The sequence below is a fragment of the Lepidochelys kempii genome, chromosome 7 (assembly GCF_965140285.1).
Source record: "Lepidochelys kempii isolate rLepKem1 chromosome 7, rLepKem1.hap1, whole genome shotgun sequence".
Classification (NCBI taxonomy): Eukaryota; Metazoa; Chordata; order Testudines; family Cheloniidae; genus Lepidochelys; species Lepidochelys kempii.
In genome coordinates this window covers 113,741,515-113,765,792 of record NC_136386.1, presented here as the reverse complement: position 1 = coordinate 113,765,792, position 24,278 = coordinate 113,741,515, and the positions used below count along the sequence as shown (strand labels likewise).

The 24,278-nt window shown below is 42.3% G+C and overlaps 1 protein-coding gene across 1 annotated transcript in view; it reads left to right on the top strand.

Annotated features, from left to right (window-relative positions):
• Nucleotides 1-24,278, top strand: part of TDRD1 (tudor domain containing 1) — a 53,150-nt gene that overhangs the window by 15,064 nt on the left and 13,808 nt on the right. The window contains exons 10-16 of the mRNA XM_073354970.1: nucleotides 1,917-2,091; nucleotides 5,092-5,178; nucleotides 5,405-5,587; nucleotides 19,282-19,389; nucleotides 20,710-20,880; nucleotides 22,911-23,162; nucleotides 23,367-23,495. Coding sequence (XP_073211071.1) covers nucleotides 1,917-2,091; nucleotides 5,092-5,178; nucleotides 5,405-5,587; nucleotides 19,282-19,389; nucleotides 20,710-20,880; nucleotides 22,911-23,162; nucleotides 23,367-23,495 — 1,105 coding nt within the window. The remainder of the gene's footprint in view (nucleotides 1-1,916; nucleotides 2,092-5,091; nucleotides 5,179-5,404; nucleotides 5,588-19,281; nucleotides 19,390-20,709; nucleotides 20,881-22,910; nucleotides 23,163-23,366; nucleotides 23,496-24,278) is intronic.

Here is a 24,278-nt window from a genome sequence, read left to right as displayed (position 1 = left end):
ATCTCTTTTAACTATCATAATCTCCCAGAATGAAGGATACTTTCTACATCTGGACCCAGCTTTGTTGCACTTGACAGGGCAGATGCTGGCTTGCTAATCATCATGGAGAGAAGCTGCTCTATGGAGGTCAGAGCACACTAGTTCAGAAAAGACTCTACTAGACTAATATAAGCAGCCAGGTGGAAAAGATGTCCTGTTTGGGCGGAGCAATGCCATCTATGTCCTCTAAAGATTCCTATTCTTTCCATTGTGGATGATGCACTCTCACTCACTAACTCAGGGCTATCAGTCAGCTCCACAGGAGTACACTGAGCAATATCAGCTCAACAGCCCCTCCCTCTGGGGTCACACCATATTCTCCTTCCCCACAGTCACTAAGTTCCTTAAGGCTCTTATTTTCCCCCAGTCCCAGAGCCCTCTCCTTTTCCCTTTTGCATCCCTGTCATCATGCTCATTCTTGCTCACTCTGCATCCATCTCCGAAGAGGGCCTTATATGTCTACATAGCAGCTAGGAGGTGTAAAAACCCAGTATGAATGTGGCAACCTGGGTGGTGACATAGGCTAGCTGCCCGCATACACTCTTGCCTGACCCCATGGATATGTACTCTGGCAGCTAGCCCAAGCCAGCCAACACAGCCACGCTGCTATTTTTAGCATGCTAACTTGAGCAGAGCTTGCATGTGAATGTCTACCTGTGCTAGGATTTGCACCTCCTAGCTGCTGTGCAGACATAACTGAAGTGGCTATAACATCAATTTGAAAGTTTGAAATGCAGGTTCTCATGTCTTTTCAGTCTTAGTGTGTTCTGTTAGGACAAAGTGCCGTAAGGCCTCATGCTAATTTTGTTTTTTCCTAAGTGGTAGCCTTCCATTTAAATCAGGTGATTTATCTGCCTGTTTTCTTAAGTCCCACTACAAAGAGAAACTAGAAAGTACACATTTGGTGTTTGTAGGGCTCTTTCATTTTACCTTGACAGGATCAAACTTTTCAGACTCCCTGAGACTATTTGTGGCATTCACAGATAGGATGAAAGTTCAGGCAAGATCTATCCAAAAGCTAAGTGTGGGGTATCTAATTGTATTAGGGTATGCTATGAGCTAACAAGATCAGATCCACCCATGCAGGTAAGAGCCCACTGTACTGGAACTCAGGCAGCTTCTGTGGCTTCCCTAAGATGCATTCCTATCTGAAACCCTCAGAGTGGCTACTCTGGGATCAGTCCACACATTTACATGTTTTCACATTACACAGCATAGTTGGGGTATCAAGATCTGAAACCCCCTTTATCAGAGCTGTCCTGGAGCCTTTATTTAAGTAGACTTTCTGAGCACTTACTTCCTTTATACTAGGTCACTGCTTGTTAGTCACCAAAAGTGGAATACATATTGACAGTCATTTAGAGAGAACAGTTACATGCTCTAGAGTAACTGGCTTTTTGAGATGATGTCCGTATATCTATTCCACTCCCTGCCCTTCCTCCCTCCTCCTGTGGAGTTCTATAGCAGTTGGCTTCTGTGTCTGTGAAAGAACTGAAGGATGTGGAGGAGGGGAAGCACAAGGGCAGTCTTGCACATGGGGTACATGTGCACACCAGAAGTGGAGTATATATGGACAATAGGTCTTGACACATCTGCACGTATTGTAGGGTATGTAACCATTCTGTATGGCACAATGAATGAGGATAACAGTGGAGGCAGGGAAAGAACAGGAACAAGAATTCAATATATTGTCCCTTAGTTCCCCTGTAACCGTAGGACCTTATGTAAATAGCTTGAATTGTTAATATGGACTTGATTGACTTGAGTGCAAAAACAAAAATAAGAACCAGTGACTATATTTCTTGCAAACCAAAGATTTTGCAGGCTCTAATTTTATTTTCTTAAAAAATGTATTCTTTTTTGGTTTTCTCTTTCAGGCCATTAAGTGTTGTGTTGCTAATGTTGTTCCAAAACAAGGAGGATGGAACAAAGACTGTGCTAACATTATTACCCCTCTGCTCGTGGGACAGTACTGTTCGGTGACTGTTGTTGACCTATTACAGGAGGAGATGATGACTTGTTTCGCTGTAGATGTTGTCTTGCCAGGTTCTGGTAAGATGGGTTTGATTGTTCAGGGACATATCTTAAAATTGTCAATTGTGATTCTCATTTCTGTTCCCTTAAAGGGTTTTACAGAAATAAGATCGCACACTTTTTACCTAAAATGTTTAGTTTTCTAGTCTTAGAAATTTGAATAGCTGCAATAGAGAGAGATCTTGTTTTGAAAAGTTGTGTGTCTTGATTGGCTTAATCTCATGCTTTGTTGCCTACCTTTATAAACTTAAATTCTTCAGTAGTGAACCTTTAATAAGATCATTTAGAAAGTCTGGATAATAATTTTCTTGCCATATGGTGCTAGTCTTTATAGAGCTTTTGTCTACTGGCATGTAGTGACTTGGGGTTATTTCCTTACATTCTTTCTTACTGTAATTTTTTTTCACACTGTTTACTTTGAGGTAGTTGCCTTTTCCAGGCACAACTGTATCTCTGCCCTGTAGTGATGTTATACAGTAATAATATGGCTGTGACTAATGCATCTTAGTTTTTGTGGTCCTAGTGTACATTAAATGGATTCTCAAAGACCTATCAGGTTTTATCTTTCCCCTCAAGCTATCACTATAGGGCAGACTTAAGGTTGTTTGGGACCCTAAACTGCATTTCTTACCTTAACATATTTGGATTTCTTTTAATTATTAATTTAATTTTGAATTTCCTGAGTTTGTAATGCATGGTTTTGAAAACTTTTTATCCTTAAATTACTGGCACATACTCTCAACCTTAAACCCAGCTTCTAAGAGGTGTTTTTTTTGTTTTTTTTCCCTCCTGGGAATTTCTTTAGTTTTTAAAAAATGTAGTTAAAATTACATACTAAACTAACTAACATAAAAACTAAACAAGAATTCCCCCCAAAATGCTAGTGTGTGTGATATTTCTAATTATTTGAAGACATAATACCAATCTTAAATATTTACATGTTAAGGACAGAGTCCTCAGTGGAAAAGGGTAGCATGAAGCAGCCAGAGTGCATTGGCCAGTTAAGCAGCTGTAAACCCAGCCTTGCATTGCTATAACAGCTGAGAGATACTAGTGGATCTGGACCTAAATTTGCAATTAATTTATTGGTTTTGAGGGCTCTTTGTGAAACCAGTGCTATGTGAAGAGGGGAGGTAGGGAAAGCTGAGTTCTATTGTACCTGCTCTTTTGGGTTTCCCATTGTGCAGCTTTGGTGTGCCATGCAGTTAAGGCAGTGGTACCATCTAGTCTTTTAGTCACTGATGTCCATACTATGTCTGCAGGCACAGAACCTTTAAAAAATAGTGATATTTGAGCCAGCTAACTTACCAATGAGAACTCTTGACACACATAGCTAGTTTTCTTCATACTATTGAGTAGTGATATCAAATAGAATGATATCAAATAGAAGGAACAGAAATGGACGCTGTGTAGAGTCAAGCCACGAGTGTTTATTACGCACACCGCTGGCGGAGAGTCACTTTGTTTATTAGGCTCAGTGAGACACTGCTAAACAATTGATTACAATAGATTATATAGAATGCCGATGGGCGGAGGGAAGCGACGGGGTAGGAGTTCCCGAGCCCCTGGATAGGTTCTGGCAGCAAGACAAAATTAGCACAATAAGCTAATAGTCTAAAAGATTACTTAATGGCTTCACCCATAGCTCAGGTTAACATAGTTGTTAATACACAGGTGTTATTCGCCAAAATTTTACTTTTAAAATGTGTAAGTTGAATCCTGATTTCAGGTCCTTAGGGGTGACGGTGGCTCTTTCCAGACAGGTGTGGCCCACAGGTATATCTCTGGAGGATTTAAAACAAAAGGATCGTGAAGAGTACACAGCAATAACAATTGTTTGGTTTTACCTTTGCATTTTTGTGAACTATGATTGGCATTGGTGAGGGAGGGATTCATCTGTGAAAGGGAGGATGTCATATCTCATGCTGACATGTTAGGCCTCTCCCTGAACTCTGGTTGGCATTTGGGGAGTGTGTGTTATCTCCTTCCTGCACTGGGGGGTAGACTTTGAGGCTCCTCTCAGTGCGTTGTGTGCCAGTAACGCATGATAAAGACACCCAATTACTGCTCTCCACCTGGAGTTATGCTGTTTCAGCTCATAATATCTATAGTGAACAAACAAGGGTTGTTTCCTGCTTTTTCCAGTTTCCTTAGCCATGTATTTTCCATTGTTAGCCAGGCCTCATGCCTTAGAACAGGCCATGGAGTTTGGGCCTATGAGAGAGATTTTTAATAGAGACTGTAGTCAAGATCTTACATACATATTATTGGGATTTTGGCCCTTCATTAGCTATAAAGGAAGAATGCTGATTGAGTTACAGTGGCCCCACTTAAGTTATCTGAGCCTGGCAGTAGCCCGTATAATCATAAGATACGATCATTACTAATCTAGTTTAATTATAACCCAACTTCTTCAAATATAGGTTGTGCATGAGATAAAATTAATTTTTGTCTATATTGAGAGTTTGAAGTATTTGTGGTGTTCTGCTCGTTTGGGACAAAGAGAAGAGACTGTCACAGACACTGAAGATCTTAAAGGACCCAGTTTTTAATTAACTCATAAACTAATGGATGTACTTGTAAATTCTCAGGCCTCATCCTGTACTCAAAGTGCTGTAAGTTTGGGGAAGATCTGGAGCAGTTGAATCCTGCTTGGTGTGACACATGCAACTCAGCCTTAACTATAGAGTCATGGCATGATAAATTCAGTAGCAATTGTTATAGATATTTTGGTGAAGTGAAATTAGCAAGGTGGTAATAATTGAGAAATGGGTGTTTTTAGGAAGCTTCTTAGTAGTCAAACTACTCAGAGACTTGTTTGTATATCTATATAAAAATGTTATTTGACATCCATGGCATGCTAGACGCTTGACCAACAAGTAAAATAGACACAGTCTAAGTCAGATTTTCCAGGGTTCATAGTTTAGAGAGTGCGTTCAGAAAACATGATTTTAAAAAACTAGTCTGAGACTGCCTTTGTATGTAAATTAGTTTAATTTACATAAATATGTATTATAGGGAAACACCTAGATAAAATACTTCTCGAAATGGGGCATGAATTGAGTCCAAAGAGGAAAGAAACTAAGAAAATGAACCCAGATACAGGTGAGTAAACCAATCAGGCTTTTGACAGATTAATCTGAAATTTGGGAACGGTATCTTCTCCTATTTTGGATGGTGTGGAGTTAATGGTGAAGTTAGGTTGCCCTCTGTTTCAAACTTAAGACGCTGGACAGTGGAACTAGCTTCAATTCACTGACTGATGTGGTGTGTGTTATTAGAATATTAACTCAGTAAAATAGCTTCTCCTATCATGTTTGTATTTCCTCAGGTACTGTGTTACAAAAGGATTCTGAGGGAGAAAGAGAAAAAACAGCTGAAGATGAAGAACTGGTTCACAATAGTGATTTAGCCATAAAGGTTTTTTCCGTATCCGTGGGAGATACATTTTCTGGTGTAGTTGCCCATATTCAAACGCCAGAAGACTTTTTCTGTCAGCAGATTCATAATGGCCGTAAGTGAATATATTCATACAGGTCATTCTAAAGTAAACGTGTTAACATAATAGTTTATGCAAAAATGGTATATTACAATTATATATACTAATTTTCTTTTTAATAAAAAGCACCTGAAGGTCCCAGGGGAAGAAGGTGGGACCAGAAGGAGGGGAAATGGAGTTGGGGGAATAAACTAGGAGCCCTAGAATAAGAGTGGCATGTAACTTGAAGCCTAGAATAGCTGGTGAGGACCTATGAGTCTGGAAGAGGCTGAAAACAGCAAGATCCTATGGCACAGAGTTTAGCTTTCTTGTGTTGCCACTTGACCGAATTATTTTTTCTGCCTTACTTGTACAAAAAAATGTGATTTTTTTTTTTGATTTGTTGAACTGACCCAAAAAATATTATTTAATGCTGAACTGATTCTAAACTACTACTAATAGTGCGATATTTCCTTTATAGCAGTTGCTGTTTGAGTGCTTGATGCCTCTGTTCTCTCTCATGGCTAAGTCCACAGATTGTTAGTTTGGGTCATTGCCTGTCTGCCCCCTACTGCTACAGAATCAGAGCTGATTGGATGGCAGACGAGGGACTAGCCCCCACTTTTCAGAGACCCTTCCCCTTAGTTTCGGGTTTGTTCTGCCTCCAGTAGCTACTGACAGGGAAGTGGAATTCAGCACCTGCTGCAAGAGAGAATGGGAAAACAAAACCCAAAATATGAAGATGTAGTTTGTCTCATACAGCGCCACTCCCGACTGCTCAAGTAACGGGCTATTAGGATGATGGAGAAAGTCCAGACAGGAGACTAAGGCTATGTTCCTCCTGCTTTGCATCCCTGCAATAAGTTTGTGCCTTGTTTTCCAGCTGCCTCATTCTCTGGGTTGGAAATTGTTTTGCTCTGGTGGCCTTATTCTGACCCAGGAGCTAGTTCCCCACTAGCCAGACTACGAATGTCTTGAAGGATGTAAGAAAAATGGAGAGCCCTTTGGCCACCAGAGGCAGATATGTCAAAGGACAGCATCCTGTCACAGGGAAACCGTAGGCGGGCCCGGGAGAGCAAGAAGTGACTAAGACTGTTTCAGGGATGTGCCCTCCTGCAAAGCAGGTCACATCATTACACACACCCCGCCCATCTGTGTCAGGAAATTCAGTCTCCTTCCATTAGCCTCTGGGAAGGTCAGGAATTCTGCATAGATAGATATATAGGGAAGAAGAAGGGAATCTCACTGGGAAGAAATTCTCTCTTGGGCTAGGCAGCTCTTGGGTTTGGTATGAAAAGCACCATTACCTCAAAGTCTGCTATCTTGGAGCCCTGGGCAGCAGCTTAATATCCCCTTACTAGCATTTGGTCTGCTCTCCAAAGGGCAAAGATAGAGATGCATTTAGCAGAGGAGGTTCATGGTATTCCTCACCTGACTCAGATTCCCAATCCCCATCTCCCCTAAAGAGTAAAATTTAAAAAAGTGGGGAAAGGGTTCAAAAAATTACCACAGAAATATTGGAAAAAAACTTGGCCTGTTCTTCTGAGAATAGCAGTTTCTTTAACGCATCACCAGAGCAAAAAACTCTGCTCACGAGGTTTTGATCCATGGAAAGCAAAAAAATAATAAAAGTATTTCTTTATCTTCATCATCATTTAATTCATTTTCATCCTCATCTTCATGGGTATCACCAAAGAAAAAGAAGACGAGGTAGTATGTTCAATCCAAATCCCAGAGAGGAGAAAGTCAAGACAAAAGTCAGGATTTTCTTCAGAGGAGGAAGGTGAACTCTAAAATCAGAATCTAAATAGCAGGATGAAGCAAAGCAAGAGGATCTTTTTCAAACTGTCATTTGAGAAGATGTTACAAAGGGTGATTAGATACTTCAGGTATTTTGTTGGATGAGCCCACTAGCAAATACTACAAGGAAGAAAAAACGATTGGTCCAGAAATTACAAAAAAATATTTTCCAGCTGTTTCATAATCTGAACTATACATTGCCCTTCACATCTTTTTGGAAAAAGTAATTAAAGCCAAATGGGAAATACTGTAAAAACCTGAGGAATATCCAGGTATATCAAAAAAATTCTACAACGAACACTGTAGCAAAGGAGATTTTGTCTCTTCCCAAAGTGTCAGAGCAGTTTCAGCACTAGTCTAAGATGCAGGTATCCTAATGGAAGGGGATTTTTTCCCAAAAGAACTCAACAATTGCAGAATGGAAATACCATTGTTCTGTACGTTCGGGGGGAGGGATAGCTCAGTGGTTTGAGCTTTGGCCTGCTAAACCCAGGGTTGTAAGTTCAATCCTTGAGGGGGCCATTTAGGGATATGGGGCAAAAATTGGGGATTGGTCCTGCTTCGAGCAGGGGCTTGGACTAGATGACCTCCTGAGGTCCCTTCCAACCCTGATATTCTATGATTCTATGAATCTATGATCTTCCTATCTGGGCTTCTTCTGCAGCAACATGTTGTGTAAGGACAGTCCTGGCCTGGATTGACAGTTTTTTGCAGCTAGAGTGCCCCCCCAAAAAAGACGAAGAAATCGTTTTGGTTAGGTTCGGAGTTAAAGAAAATCTCAATGGCTTCAGCCTTCATAACCAACAAAACCAGGGATACTTTGATGTTTTCAGCACATGTCACGGCCTCCAGCATGGTGACCAGATAGCATCCCTGTTTATGAGCCTGGAAAGACAATATAGAAGCCAGAATCACGTTAGTGTCTTCAAAATATTCAGGAGGTGGCTTATTTGGAGAGCTGTTAGAGACAAAGTGATGCTGGAATCCTCAGATAACTCAAAAAAGATCTTACAGAACAATCCTTACTCCAAATCTGGGTATAGGGATAGCTGACCTTATTACAGGTATGAATCTCGTTTTCTTGGCTACTGAAAGTATGGAAGGCAAGATTACAGCAAATGTAAGCCTTGAAAGGGTAGATATCAGTCTTCCTGCAATGCAAATTCCAACACTTAAAAACAATGCCTGACTAAGTCTGGAGAATTCCAACGAGTGACAACTGCGGGTAGACTATTAAAATTCAGGGACCAGTGATCTTTCTCCCTATCAGACTAATGGATCCTGGATGTGTTTTGACAAGGGTACATCATAGAATTCTCAAATATTTGGAGTCTTCTTTTTCTCCCTTCTCCAGTATCCTTAAATCCACAAACAAGGAAAATATGCTAAAGGCCATAAACCAGCTTCTGCAAATCGGCAAGATAATTACCAAGGTGGAGATGTTCTCTGAACATACTCACTTGTTTTTTGTACCTAAGAGATCCAGGGAGGACAGAGCATTGTTGGACTTAAAACACCTGAACAAGTTCATAAGAAGGGCCAGAGTCAAGATGGAGATCTTAAAGTCCATAGTAGTGGCAATATGACAGAGGGATTATTTTTCAGCAATCAGTTTGAAGGAGGCCTATCTTCATATGCAAGTTCAGTAGGTACACAGGAGATTTCTGTGCTTCGTTCATGGGGTCAATTGTTTTTTTTATACAAAATTCTGCCTTTCAGACAGTCATCTATATCTCACAAAAGTCCCCATTCTGGTGGCTTTGCTCAAGCAGAACAGGATACAGGTATACCCTTTCCTGGATATCATTCTAGTCAGCGCCTCCTCCAAGGAGGGGTCTATTTTGGTGGCTCAGACAAAAATCCAAATGTTGCAACAGCCTTCTCAGCACCTAGTTAATCTTGGTGTGTTGATGGACACAGAGGCCCACAAAATCTTTATCAGCTGAAAAATGGGACGAGATCAATTCAGCAGTTAACCGTCCTGAGGAGGTATCACATGACATGGGTAGGCACTCTGAGTGTTGTAGGGATGGTCATGTCCTGCACAGGCATAGTGCCTTTGGCAAGAATGCATATGAGGATTCTCCAGAGTTTCCTGCTGTCCCTTCTCCACCATTTTCTGATTTTTTTTTTTCCCATCTTGGAAGTTGAACATTTTGTCATTTGTGTTGAAATCCCTGGGTTGGTGGATGAGTCCAGAGAGATTTCAGGGAGATCTGGCCAAGGCAGAATCAAAGCAGTATGTCATCACAGATGACAGTCTGGAAGGTTGGGAAACATTCTCTGAGAAGTTGGTGGCTCAAGGGATATGGTCCATCTCAGAATGAAAGAAAAACACACATTTTCCTAGAGCTGAGGCTGGGCAATTAAGTATGCTCTTTGACAGCGGGCCCCAGCATTGCTGAATAGTCATATTTTGGTAATCACACACATGGCAGCGATGGCATACATAAACCATCAGGAGGGTACGAGGTCAAGGGATCTGCAAAAGGAAGCAGCATCTGTGATGCAGTAGATGGAAGTCCACCTATGGTCTATCAGGGCCCTGTATACCAAGAGCACCAATAATGTGAAGACTGACTGGCTGAGCAGAAGAAAAATTGATCAGGCAGAATGGAGTTTTCACAATGAATCCTTTTGGAGTTCTGATTTTGGATCTTTCCATCAAAGGTTCACCAATAATTTGCAGGAAGAAGGCAGCCAGGATCCCTAGGCATAGATGCCTTGTCACTAAAGTTTCAAAAGGGCTTACTTTATGCTTTTCCCCAGTGCCCATCATCACAAGTGTAATACAGAAGACCAGGAAGGAGGAAATGGACTTGGTGGGATTGCATCATTATGCAGGTATGGAATGACGAGCAGTGGCTGCAAAACTTTCCAATGTGCAAAGCTCACCTTCCTGGAACTTTGTGCAGAGCTCGTCCCTGCCCTGCAGCATAAGGATACCAAAAATGAGAGCTGTTCTCTTGGTGAAGAAGTGTGGGGTGATCGCTGTGTGGAAGCTGGCAACGCCAGACCACTCCTGGTCAGTTGCGAATCAGTTTGGAGTTGGGAAGTCCACCCTGGGGGTTGCAGTCACACAAATGTGCAGGGCCATTAATCGCATCCTTCTATGAAGGACTGAGACTCTGGGAAATGTGCAGGAAATAATGGATGGCTTTGCAGAAGTGGGATTGCCTAAATCTGGCAGGTCAATAGATGGCACGTATATCCCGATGTTGGCCCCAGACCATCTTGTGACAGAGTTCCTCAAGAAAAAGAGCTACTTCTTTCTGGCATTGCAGGCACTTGTGGATCACCAGGATCGTTTCACTGATACCAACGCAGGGTGGTCAGGGAACGTGCATGATGCATGCATCTTCAGGAACCCTTGCCAGTATAGAAAGCTGCAAGCAGTGACTTTCTTTCCAAACCAGAAGATTCAAATGGGGGATGTTGAAATGCCCATAGGGGTATGCTGGGTTTCCCAGGATCATTTTCTCACATGGCTCATGAAGCCTTACACCGGAAACCTTGGCAGCAGCAAGGAGCTCTTCCACAACAGGCTGAGCAGGTGCAGAATGACCATTGAATGTGTGTTTGGCAGATTAAAGGCTTGCTGGCGCTGCCTTTATGGCAGGTTAGACCTCAGTGTGAAAAATATTCCTATGGTCACAGTAGTCTGCTGTACTCTGCATAATATTTGTGAAGCTAAGGGGGAAAAGTTTCCCCAGGGGTGGAGCGTCTGCTGGATCGGCTGATTTTGAGCAGGGCTATTGGAACCAGGGCTATGAGAGGAGCTCAGAGGGGGGCTATTCAAATCATAGAGGCTTTGACAATGAACTCCAGTAATGTGCCTTCATGAAAGGCATTCAGCCAGGCTTTGTTTACTTGCCACCTGGAATGAACCTTGTGGTAATTGCTTCCTGAGTGTGATCTGAAATGTGCCAATTGCCACTGTGTGTGAATTCCAGCAGCAAGGTATGGGAGAAAAATGAAATAAGGATTAATTTTCTATGAGTAAATTTTTATTAAACAGCAATAACAAATACATAGAATTCAATTTCTTGCAAGGGACATGATACCGAGTAAGACTCTCCTCTTAATGGAGGCTGTCATAGCTGTGTATAAATCCAGCTGGGGTAGAGTGAAAGGGCTACTGCGATGTGCCAGGAACATGCCAGGAATGAGGTGGGGGAAGGGCATGGCATGCAGTTTTTGATAAGCTGCATGCCGAGGCAAGCATGCATGTGTTCTGACTGCACTGCAGTCAGGGACTTCAGCATCTCCATTTGGTCTTCCATCCTTTTTATCATCCGTTCCTGGCCCTGCTTCCTCTCCAGGCTAACTATATTTTCAATTTTTTGTTAATTGTCTCTCTCCACTCTCTGTGATCATGATCTGTGGTGTCAGATGATTGGAGCACCTCCCTAAATGTGTCCTCCTTTACTCCTCCTGGGTTGCCTCCTTATCAGACAGAGGCACTCCACTGGTGTGTAGGGGGTTCCCCTCAAGGGCACAGGTGCAGAAGCACAAGAAACAGAGGCAGTATTGTGAGTGCACTTACAATCATAATATTGTACTATTAAATCATAATAGTTAAATGCACCTCTTTCTCGTTCTCCCTTGGCAAGCACGCAGCTGGGCGAGTGCCCTAAACATGGTCAGTTCGGCCTGGGATGGTGGGGAGGGGAAGGCCCAAGATGGGGCAAGGGGCCTAGGTGTTTTTTTACAGGAATTGCTGCAAGCAACGAGGGATATTATTGTAAATTCTGCCACCATTTTCCACAGGTGGAGGTAATTGAGGCTGATATCTCACTCCTGAGGATAAACAAGGATGCAAAAGGGCATCTCCTGCATGTGTGTGGCTTCAGACCGGGTCCCTATGCTGCTTGCCTGTGTGCCACTTTGATTGCTGCACAAGTGATTGCTGGTTGGCGTGGCAAAGTTTCTTATAGTGGGGAAAGAAACACAGCAGCTTTGCCAAGGAAACTTGGCAGAGGATTGGCAAGTACCTCCAGGAAAGTTTCCTAGAGATCTCTCTGGAGGATACCCATGAAATCTCTGTGTGCATTAACACACTTTTCCGCAGGGCCCCCACTGAGTAGCTGCATATGGGAATGGGAAACAGATGCAAACACTACTAGTCTTGTGCATGTCTATCCCTTAACCCACTTCTAGTATATAATGAAACAAAGGACAACTCTATCTCATATAACCAAACAGTATCAAGTCAAAATGAGCACTTACCAGAGCTCCCCTCTCCTGCATCATACGCGCTGGAGTCCGAATGCTGGGACTGGTTTGAACCCTCCGGAGTTGAGAAGAGGTCCTAGCTCACCACGCTACTGGACGACCCTATCACCTGTCCCACCTCATCCTCCAACTCCACTTCCTCATCCACCACTTCATTCTCAGGAATGAGTCCGCTGGCTGCTGTCTCCAGTCCCCTGAAAGTATCCACGGGGCTCTTAGCAGTGGAGGTGGGGTCACCGCCGAGGATGGTGTCCAGCTGCTTATAAAAGTGGCGGGTCTTTGGTGCAGCACTAGGGTGACAATTTGTATCCCTTGCCTTCTGATACGCCTGCCTCAGCTCCTTGATCTTCACAAACCACTGTTGCCTGTTCCTTTTGTAGCCCTTCTCCAACATGCCACAGGAAATCTGATCATAGGTATTGAAGTTCTTATGGCTGGAGTGGAGCTAGGACTGCATAGCCTCCTCTCCCCGCAGATCCAGCAACTCTGGTATATTCCAAGTGGGAGAGCGTTTGCTGCATGGAGCCGCTAGGATCAGCTGGGAAGATGCCTTATGAGCTTTCCGTGCTGAGCGAACAGCAAGTGGAATTTCAAAAAATTCCCAGTCTTTTAAAGGAGGAGAGGATGAATGCCTGTGTACCTGGCTGCAGGGCAGTAGAGTTCGAACGGCTGACAAGATTGGTCAGGATGGGCATTGTAGGACACCTCCTGGAGGCCATTTATGGCGACATAAGCAAGCGCAGTGTCTACACTGACACTGCGTCGCTCTGACTTAGCAGCAAAAAGCTCTGTGCCTCTCGGGGTGGTTTTATTTTGTCAGCGTAGCAGGAGAGTTAAATTGGCAGGAGGAGCATTGTAGTATGTACACCTCCACTGTTTTATTGATGAAAGCTGACTTTTGTCCACAAAACTGTAGTGTAGACAAGGCCTTAGTGGCCTGCAGTGGCTCAAGAGGCCTTGGTTTCTGGACATCATGAACATAACCGTGGAGCCACCATTGTTCCTGAATCTGCTGCCACATGTGTTATCCCAGAGTCTTCATTAGGATCCGAGCAAGTTAAATTTAGCACCTTGGCATTTGAAAGGAATTTTCTAAAATGAAATGGTTACTCTGCTGGTCTCACAGAAACTCTCTTAGCATATAGGAGAAAATCAATAAAAAGAGTTTACTGAAGGATCTGGTCTAAATTCAAGGCATGGTGCAGAGACACATTCAGCATCATGTAGCCAAAGTGTCTCATGCTTTGGAGTTTTTGCAAGATGGTTTTGATATCATATTGAAGGCTAATACCTTGAAAATACATATTTCTGCACTGTCTGCAATTTTAATGTATCCAGAAAATCTTCCATTTCCTGCCATGAGAACATGTTCTGCTTTATTAGAGCAGTTCAGCTCTGACATCCTCCTAAGGTGCATTGTGCTCCATATTGAGATTTGTCAGCTATAAAGGAAGAATGCTGATTGAGTTACAGTGGCCCCACTTAAATTAGCTGAGCCTGGCAGTAGCCTGTATAATCATAACAGATACAATCCTTAATAACTTAGCTTAATTATAACCCAACTTCTTCAAATGGCCAAGACTATTTCAGTGGATGACTAGTACGCCCCAGGTTCGGATCTCTTCCTCCCCCAGGGAGGTGGTCAACCCACCCTCTTCAGGGGTTCGACAAATTTAAGACCTTTGAGGACCTCTTGACGTGGATTACAGATACCCTTGATATACCACCTGAACTGACTCAGGAAAAACAATAGACAGTTGGATGTTCTCCGCCAATAATACTGAGCAGAATAGCAATGCACATTCTAGCAATGCACATTCGTCTAGTCCAACCCCCTGCTCAAAGCAGGACCATCCCTAACTAAATCATCCCAGCCAGGGCTTTGTTAAGCCTGACCTTAAAAACCTCTTAAGGATGGAGATTCCACCACCTCCCTAGGTAACACATTCCAGTGCTTCACCACCTTCCTAATGAAAAAGTTTTTCCTAATATCCAACATAAACCTCCCCCATTGCAACTTGAGACCATTACTCCTTGTTCTGTCATCTGCTACCACTGAGAACAGTCTGGATCCATCCTCTTTGGGACCCAGTTTCAGGTAGTTGAAAGCAGCTACCAAATCTCCCCTCATTCTTCTCTTCTGCAGACTAAACAATCCCAGTTCCTCAGCCTCTCCTCGTAAGTCATGAGTTCCAGTCCCCTAATAATTTTTGTTGCCCTCCGCTGGACGCTTTCCAGTTTTTCCACATCCTTGTAGTGTGGGGCCCAAAACTGGACACAGTACTCCAAATGCGACCTGACCAATGTTGAATAGAGGGGAACTTTGCATACTTCTATCTCCATCCCACCCTTTGAGCCCTTGGCAACTGCTCTTTATCATTTCTCCTAACTAATGTGACTGCTATCTGGACACCTCCTGAAGAGTTGGTGAAGATCCTCATGGCAGAGTTTCCCTAAACTATATTCTATAAGGATGAGTTCAGGCCTCATCAAGTTTTTGCCTAAGGTGGTATTGGGTTTTCATCTCAATCTATTCATCTCCTACTATTCTTTTTAAAACCCCACTCTAATCCAGCCAAAATGAAACTATAAACCTTGGATGTAGTGAGAGCTTTATCTTTTTATTTAGTCAGAACTAAGTCATTCAGAGTATTAACAAGAGTGTTCATGACTTTTTCGTGGAGAGTTTCCTCTAACCCTCTATCTCCCTTCAGATTATCTAAATGGGTTTTGGACTACATCAGACTTTGCTTTCAAGGGGTTAACAAGACATTGTTAGGATGCATGCCACGAGGGCTCATGCAACCTCAGCAACTTCCCTGTCAAATGCTTGGATTTCTGAAACGTGGTATGGGCATATAGAGCTAGGTCCACATGTTCACTTCCCATTACTTTCCTGGTTTGGGTTTCCAGATCAGATGCCACCTTTGGTAGACCAGTTCTCCAGTCACTCTTCAAGTTATACTTCTCTTTATGGTTACCATAGAGTAAGCAATGGTTACTTACCCTATGGTAAGCTTGGTTCCTTGAGATGTGTTATCCACACAGGTTCCACTACCCACCTTGCATCCTCACTAATTGAAGTCCCACTATGTGGGATTTTTATTGTCAAAGAAACTGAGTAGCAGTTGCATGTCCTGCTTGGCTGCGGTGGGCAAGAGAATATGAGGGGATGCTATTCAAAAAGAATCTGATCTTGGGCATGTAAGGCACTTGTGTACCAAGAGTGGAATCTGTGTGGACAACCATTTAGAGAGCCGGTTACTGTAGGGTAAATAGCTGTTGTTTTTGATTTTTCCATTGGGAAAACTGAAAACATTTTAGAAAATCAAAATTTTTTCAATTAAAATGTTGATTTTACAAAAACTATTTTCTGTTGAAGAATTTTGACTGAAAAATATATACTAGAGCTGGCTGGGAATTTTCTAACAGGAATTCATCCTCTAGATCGCGGAATAGAATTCATCACTCTTGTAAAGATTGGCTTTCTGTGATATGTGGTGTTCAGGCATGTACATACCAAAACAGAACAGTGTTTTTTTTTCACTTACGTGTTTTCACCTCTGAACAATCTTAGACCTGATAGTTAGACTTTTGTCATCTCCAGAGATTCAAGATGAAGGTGCCCTGGTTAGTCATTTAGCTGGTGCTCTGAAGAAATTCTTGGATTTCATAGCTCTATAAAGTACTTGTCCTGAGCACAAAAAATACCTGATTCTATTGGAAACCTGCAATTCCAATATTGCACTTTGCCTTTCATCTGGGAAGCAGCTTCTGAGATTTATTAAATTTATCAGTGGTAGCAGCCAGCCTCTGGAATTGGAGAATCTTAAAGATTTCCTGTATTCGTAAAAAGAAAAGGAGTTCTTGTGGCACCTTAGAGATCAACAAATTTATTAGAACATAAGCTTTCGTGAGCTACAGCTCACTTCATCGGTTGCATACAGTATGCATCAGATACAGACTAACATGACTGCTACTCTGAAACCTGTCTTGTTGACTGGCTCTTCAGTGACAAGTCTCCCAGAATATACTAGACTTCCTCCATTTGAAGCTCATAAGACTTTCTTACATTATATTAAATCCATTTCTGATGGCCCAGTTGAACTATAAGAACGAAGACCTCTATCCTGTGATTTGAGACCAAAGGTTACCTTGATGAGGAAAAAAAAATGCCAGCCTTTTCATCCAGACATGGCAAACCATAAGGACGCCAGGTTGCATTGTACGGTGTCATGAGGGGTCCTTGAATCTCTTTAAATTCTGTAGAGTCTTGAATTCTCTCATCTAGAGCAAAGGAAAAGATTTTGTAGAATAATCTGCAACATTTTACTGTAACGGAGCCAAGTTCTGCTTTAGTTAAGGTTGAGTTGTAGTGCTCTAAAAATCTGTTGTGGTTAGATGGGCTTAGATGGTCTTGAAGGATGCTGTGCCTTACGGGAGAGTGGGGTAGGGTTAGTGATCCAAATTTGGGGTCATTTGAGCAAGTGGTTCCTGAGGAACCCAAACCCCTCAAGCATTTCATGTAGTCCACAAACTACCAAATTTTTGCGCACACACCTGGGGCTTGGATCATCCCCCACCTAATCCGTTGCTTGACATTTTAGCACAGCTAGTGCATGGCATCCACAGCCCCTTTGAGGAAGCAGTACTGAAAATATTAAAGGGCATGTGTAGTTGTCTAGAATGGTATATGCTAAACCAGGGGTCGGCAACCTTTCAGAAGTGGTGTACCGAGTCTTCATTTATTCACTCTAATTTAAGGTTTCACGTGCCAGTAATACATTTTAACGTTTTTAGAAGGTCTCTTTCTATAAGTCTTTAATACATAACTAAACTATTGTTGTATGTAAAGTAAATAAGGTTTTTAAAATGTTTAAGAAGCTTCATTTAAAATTAAATTAAAATGCAGAGCCCCCCAGACCGATGGCCAGGACCCAGGCAGTGTGAGTGCCACTGAAAATCAGCTCGCGTGCCGCCTTTGGCACACATGCCATAGGTTGCCTACCCCTGTGCTAAACACTCACACATCACATTACAATGTGCATGTGCAGAAAGACTTAGGGAAAACTGTTTCCATGCAACCAAGTTTCACATAACCCTGGGTAGCTCAAGGGAACATGCTGTGGCTGTCAAAACCTGAGCTATACCAAGGCACTGTAAGTTTGAATCCTACCTTTTGGCAGAAATCTTAGAGCTCTGTAGATCTGATGCTACTATCCACCCATGTCAAGGGTTGTGGGGTTTTTTAATATAATCAGAGTAAAGCAGATAATTCAGAAGGGGCTCAAATGATTTACAGGGGGAAAATGCAATACAAATGTTTTCTATACAGTACTTGCGGTTGTGAGAGTTGAGTGCAAGCAGATGGGGGAGGGAATAGGTGTGGAGATTTAGCGTCGGATGATGGGAGGAGGATTTGGAGGGATTAGAAGTTGGTGGAGCCCTATTCCTCTCAGGGGCTCCGAGCCCCTCTCCCTGCCTCCCATGTGAGCTGGGATCGGTAAGGGTGGGAGGGGAAGAGCAGGAGTGCTGAAAGTAATGCAGATTTACACCTCTGAAAACTTAGGTGCTTTCAGTTTGTATTTCCTATCGCTCCCATGCAGGGTGGGAGGTTAGCAGGGTGGGGGAAGACCTGGCCTGGCCAGCATTTCAGGCAGAACTCAGACCTCTGAAAACCAGGAACTAGAACAAAGATGCACACCAGCACAACCTTAACTCCGATCTCTTTGAGCAATGCCTCAATAAGATCCATAACACTCACTCTGCAGATAGTGCTGAACTTAGGGAATAGGGTAGGTGGTCACTGTTGGACTGTCTAACGCTGCCTCTTTAGGCAAAACACATGGCTAGGTGATCTGTACAGAACAGGAGCTACTTACACCTGACTTTCACTCAAATGTAGTTTACTCCACAGAAACAGCATACACCTGCTAAATTTTACAACCCCTTCACCATTAGGCTCAGGGTGGTATTTAACACTGTACTTTCACTTAGCCATCATTAAACCCAGAGACCACTCGTATCCTACTTTATTGCTGCCATTCCCCCTGGCAAGAAGCTCCCTTTGTACCGCTAATGACAGCCTACAGAACTCATTGCTGAAATGAGGCATACTAGATCTCTCAAGGTACATATGCACCTCTTTCCTTTGATCATGCTATACCTAACACAGTGAATGCAGCAGGAGTGCATGCTGATAATTCCCAGTGGCTATTGCCAGCTTCAGGATCAGTTAGAATTGTCCCTTAACTCCTTATTTGTTGGTTTTCAGAGGTTTGAATTTTGTTGAACTCCTGGAATGTCCTGGAAGGGCACTAGGAACCACCAACCAACTTTAGCTCTGCATTAATGAAGTTTGTCATTGAATTAGATTTTTAGAGAGCTGATGTGCCTTTGCTGTCACAAGTTTTGACAAGTCTGTTCCAGTACTGAGACTGAAAAACCATCCCACCCAGTTATACAGAAAGAAGTTGATTTTTGTCCACTGGAGAAATACCATTGATTATAGGAAACCTCTGTTCTTTCAGGCTTTTGGGAAATCCTTCTTTTGACACACAAAGGAGCCTAATACTGATTTTTATGTAATAGATAAATCTTAATTTTGGGCATTGAGTTAAAAGGGTTTGTCTTGTAGTGCTTGCTTAAAGAAGTCTTGTTAATGAGTATTTTCCAAAAACTCTTATTGTCAACAGGCCAGCTTGCTGAGCTTCAAGTATCCTTGGGTGAATACTGTAACAAAATCCCCACTATCCCAAATTTCTGTCCAGCTGCTGGAGAAGTCTGTTGTGCCCAGTTCACAGGTAAAGGAGAGGGAAAGGATGACTCTAAATGGCTGATCGCTATTATGTTTAATTTCTTACCAAATTAAACTAAATCTCTATAAAGCACTCTTAAATAGATTTGAGTGTCTACATTAACTAATTGGTGCAACTCTCTAAACTTTTTTAGAAATATATTTAATTCAAAGATATTTCTGTGTGTAGACAGGGCTTTTATCATTTTACTTGGACCCAGTTTACCTGTGGATACAGAATTATCAGCCACATCTAGGTAACCAGTGTTGTGACCAGACACCAGCTGTGATTAAGAGCCTGGAATGGGTACTTACACCAAGGAAACTGTAGCATTGGATAAATTCTTGGGTAGAAATACTTTCAGGGAAACCCTGAAGAAATTTCTAGCTGACGTTGAGGAAAAAGCCTTTAGGCCGGAGGAAGAGAATACTACCGATGTGCTAAATAAACAGTTTTCTTGTGTCCAGAAACAGTATGGGATACATAATACAAGAGACAAGAAAATGGGGATCAGAGAAGCAGTGCAACGTCCAGCAATGTTTACTTTGATATTGGCAGGGGGATTCGGTCTTTGCTCATCTGTTTCGGTGAACATAGTTGTGATAGTGGAGTAAAGTTCGCTAATATCTCACTTTAAGTTTCCAAATGCCTTAACACAATCTAAACCTATTGCTATCCCTTTTTTGACCTGAGCAATTAGCCCTGCAGGTTATTTCCAGGAGGAGGAAACATTGATCATCAGGTATTTATCAATAAACAGGATTGCATTAAAGTCCTGTTTCCCTGAGTGCAGTAGGAATTAAACAGGAGACAGTTATTTGCCCTCTGTCCTAAGCCCTTTCCAGCTAGCACCTAGCCCTAAAATGTTTTAACTTAGCTTCTTCTCAGGGCCATGCTCCTAGTGCTTTTTCTGGCTGTCTCCTTTGCTTTCTTGTTGCCTTTTCTGTCTGCCTCTGTAGTCTTTCTGCTGTCTCTGACAGATGCCTCTCCATCAAGCAGTACCCAGTGAAACCCCTCTGGCCACATAGCTCTGTTTCTGGTGGGACTTGCGGGTGCTTTTGTTTTGGGCAGGGCTTTGCCCATCTTTTGGGTGGAATCTCCTGTTGTTTCAGCTATCTGGTTCCATTAAGGAGCTTGTTTTTTTTCTTTTATTTTGAATGAAGGGTAGCTGTTATACTTAACAGCTTCAACAAGGTTTAACTCAACCCATGACAATATTATAGTTCAGAGCCATTGCATTTTGTATTAATGTGTTGCCAAGAAATCCTTTTGGTGCTTAGGAATTAATCATTCACAGAATGTTTGTATCTGCATCTTTCCTTCCAGAAGACAATCAGTGGTATCGTGCCTCTGTTCTAGCATATACCTCTGAAGATACTGCTTTAGTGGGCTACATAGATTATGGTAACTTTGAAGTTCTCCAAGTGGCTAGGCTTCGCCCTATGATCCCAAAATTATTGGAGTTGCCAGTGCAAGCTATAAAGTGTACGCTAGCAGGTATGAAATGAACTACAAGCTATTGCAGGTGGGATGAAAAATAAAGTTCAAAACAGATGTGGGGCAAAATTTTTTCAGAATTTGCCTAATTTAAGACCAGATGCAACCACTGACTGATGGAGGGAGGGAGGATGAGGTTAAGGTTTGAAAGCTACCTGTAGAAAATCAAATTAGCACTTCATAGTGATAACAGGAATGTTAAAATTCATAAAGCTAAAGTCCTTTCAAATGTGCATAGTAAAGATATCTAGTAAAAAGGAATAAAATATACTGTAAGAACTGTACTGTCCTCAAATATGCACTTGTGCATTGTGCATATGGCCTTGGCTCTAATGTGTTGAGGTACTGGCTGCAATGACTTTCTTAGGCACCAGTTCTTCCTTGGAAAAATTTGACGGCACCGAATATTTGAATGGTACTTTTTGGCAAACTATGGATCAGACGCTCCCTTGGATCAAAGTGGCTTTTTTGAAGCCTCTGAGCATTTTCTTAACATTGTCAGTAAGGAATATTCCATTTAATCCTGTCAAAAGGACAAGGTTGAGATGCTGCTCAGGCTCTAAAGCTTTGTAAAAGAGGAAAACCTTAAAGGATGGCTGTGCCTTTAGGGATAGAACCCATGCACATGGGGCATGCCCTGCAAATCACACTGGATGGAATCAGCAATAGTGTTTTTGGTAATTTGGTAATACACCTCTCCCCCAATATAACTTGACCCAATATAACACGAATTCGGCTATAACGCAGTAAAGCCGTGCTCTGGAGGGTGGGGCTGTGCGCTCAGGTGGATCAGCGCGTCTGGCTCCAACACGCTGCTCTGAGTGGCGTGTTAAGGGAGCTGGGCCGAGGGTCTTGGGGGGCGGTCAGGGGACAGGGAGCAGTGGGGGGTTGGATGGTTTGGAGGTTCTGAGGGCAGGGCGGTCGGGGGAGGGGAACGTGGACGTGGGAGTCCCGGGGAGCCTGTCAGGGGGCAGGGGTGTAGATAGGTGTTGGGGCAGACAGGGAGTGGGGGTGGGGTTGGATGGCTCAGGCGTTCTGAGGGGTCAGTCGGGGTGGGAAGTGGCCATTAATAATAGAAATGCTCGAGGCCACAGCAAGTTTGCTCTAACGTGGTTTCACCTATAACACAATAAGATTTTTTTGGCTCCCGAGGATTGCGTTATGTCAGGGTAGAGATGTAGTAATTTTGGTGTTGTAAGAGGTGCATGTTTTGGAATCTGACTGTTTCTGTGCCGGTATTGCAGTGCAGCTCCTATAAATGGAGCAGTTCATTGATAAAATGAAGAATAGAGTAGACTAATACCGCATTAAACGTGGAGATGTTTGCCTTGAATTGAACCAACAGTTTGCAATGATCCATCTGACACTATACAGTGGGGAAGTCTAATGTTAACTTTGTAGAACTATCACCAAAAATCTAAAACAAAACATAGGGAAATAGCAAAGTTAGAAAGAGGTGCTGAAGATTCTGATAGTGCATGGCGTGCTGGGGATTCCATCTTAATATGTACCTGAGTCCAGCCATGGCATCCCGAAGTCCAATGACTACTGCTTTTCTAGGGGGTTCTTACTTGGCACTGAGAGTGTATGGCAAAACACAAGTATGTCTATACTGGCAATCATCTACAACTACAAAGTAACCTTTCTTTTAAGCGTTTCCATCATTAAAACTGTGTCAAGCAATACAAAAATTGAGTGTCTCTCGCTTAGCAGTATTGAGATGTGTTGGGGGAGCACTTGCCATATCTAACAATGGCTCTCTGATCTCTAGGACTCTAGACGCTACCTTAATAGTTTCCCTTCAGCATTTTGTAACCCCTGACATTAAATCACTGGCATATGCTGCTATTGATTTGATGCATATTTAAATGGCAAGTAATTTCAACCATTGACAATGTTATTCATAAAACAGCTTCACAAAATGAAGAATGAACTAGTTCAAGAATGGGGATTGTGGGAGAACAACTCCCAATAACTACAGTCCAGCTTGAAATAAGATAATATTTCTTTCCTTTAAATTTCACTTTCAGGTGTGAAGCCCCCATCAGGAGCCTGGTCCTTGGAAGCTATCTCTCTGATGAAACAACTAGTGCAAAATAAAATGATCACTATAAGAGTGGTGGACAAAAAGGAGAATAGCTCTGTTGTAGAGATTGCAGATGAATCTGTTACTCCAATAATAAATGTATCTAAACATCTTTTAGAATCAGGCTATGCAGTGAAATATTCCAAGGATGTCTTGACAATAAATGAAACTGTTAACACTGTGAAGGAAGTAAGTGGTAAGTACATGAAAAGTTGCTATAGAAGCTGGTTTTATCTATACTGTACAATAGATATACAGTAATCTATTAGGTGACTTGAAATGAGTATGGTCAGTTATGTGGCCAAGAATGGGCATTTAGAATGTACATTTTCTTTCCCTATAATGCTGTCTTTTATGTCTCTCTGACCCTGTTTTCTTCTTTTTCCCCTTCACCCTTTAGCTGTAGGAGAAACAATAAATAAAATGGATTGTACATGGGTTAAGCTGACTCTTAAACAGATAGTAAATGTCATGCTGTGTACGGTGAACAATCCGGGAGACTTCTTCTGTCAGATCTTCAAAGATGATGGTGAGTTGTCTCAACCCTTCATTTTTCTATGCTCTCTCTGTCTTCTCATCCTTAATCTTGTTGCATATTAACTTGTAAAATATTTTGGAATGGGATCAATGTAGTTTTCATGCACCGATGCTCCTAGTGGACTTTTCATACTTAGAGCTTACGCCTGAGCTTCCTAATTAGTTCATACTAGTCCTGTAGGTCTAAATTTGAGCATGCATTTTAATAAGGACAAAGATCAGATCTCTAGGGACAAAGAATGTTGGGAGATAGTATCCCGGATGCAGTGACACTGAAAAGGAATGAAGGGTAATTGAACATGAGCTCTCAGTGTGTCTAGGAGGACTAACATAACTGATAGAGGCCCAAGCAGGGGAATATCAAGTAGGAGTAGGGATGCATACAACATTATTAAAACCATTACTGGAATACTGTGTCCAATTCTTGTGTCAGAACTCTAAAAACATCTTCAAAAATTGGAACGGGTTCAGAAAAGAGGCACAAGAATATTTTAAGTGCTGGAAAAACAGTCTTATTGAGCTTAGGTCGAACTGTCCATTTAGTTTATCCAAGAGAAAATTAAGAGATGACATGGCCTGCAAGTACCTGCATGGGGAAGAGATTTCCAATATTTTTTAGGTTTCAGAGTAACAGCCGTGTTAGTCTGTATTCGCAAAAAGAAAAGGAGGACTTGTGGCACCTTAGAGACTAACCAATTTATTAGAGCATAAGCTTTCGTGAGCTACAGCTCACTTCCTCAGATGCATATCGTGGAAACTGCAGCAGGCTTTATAT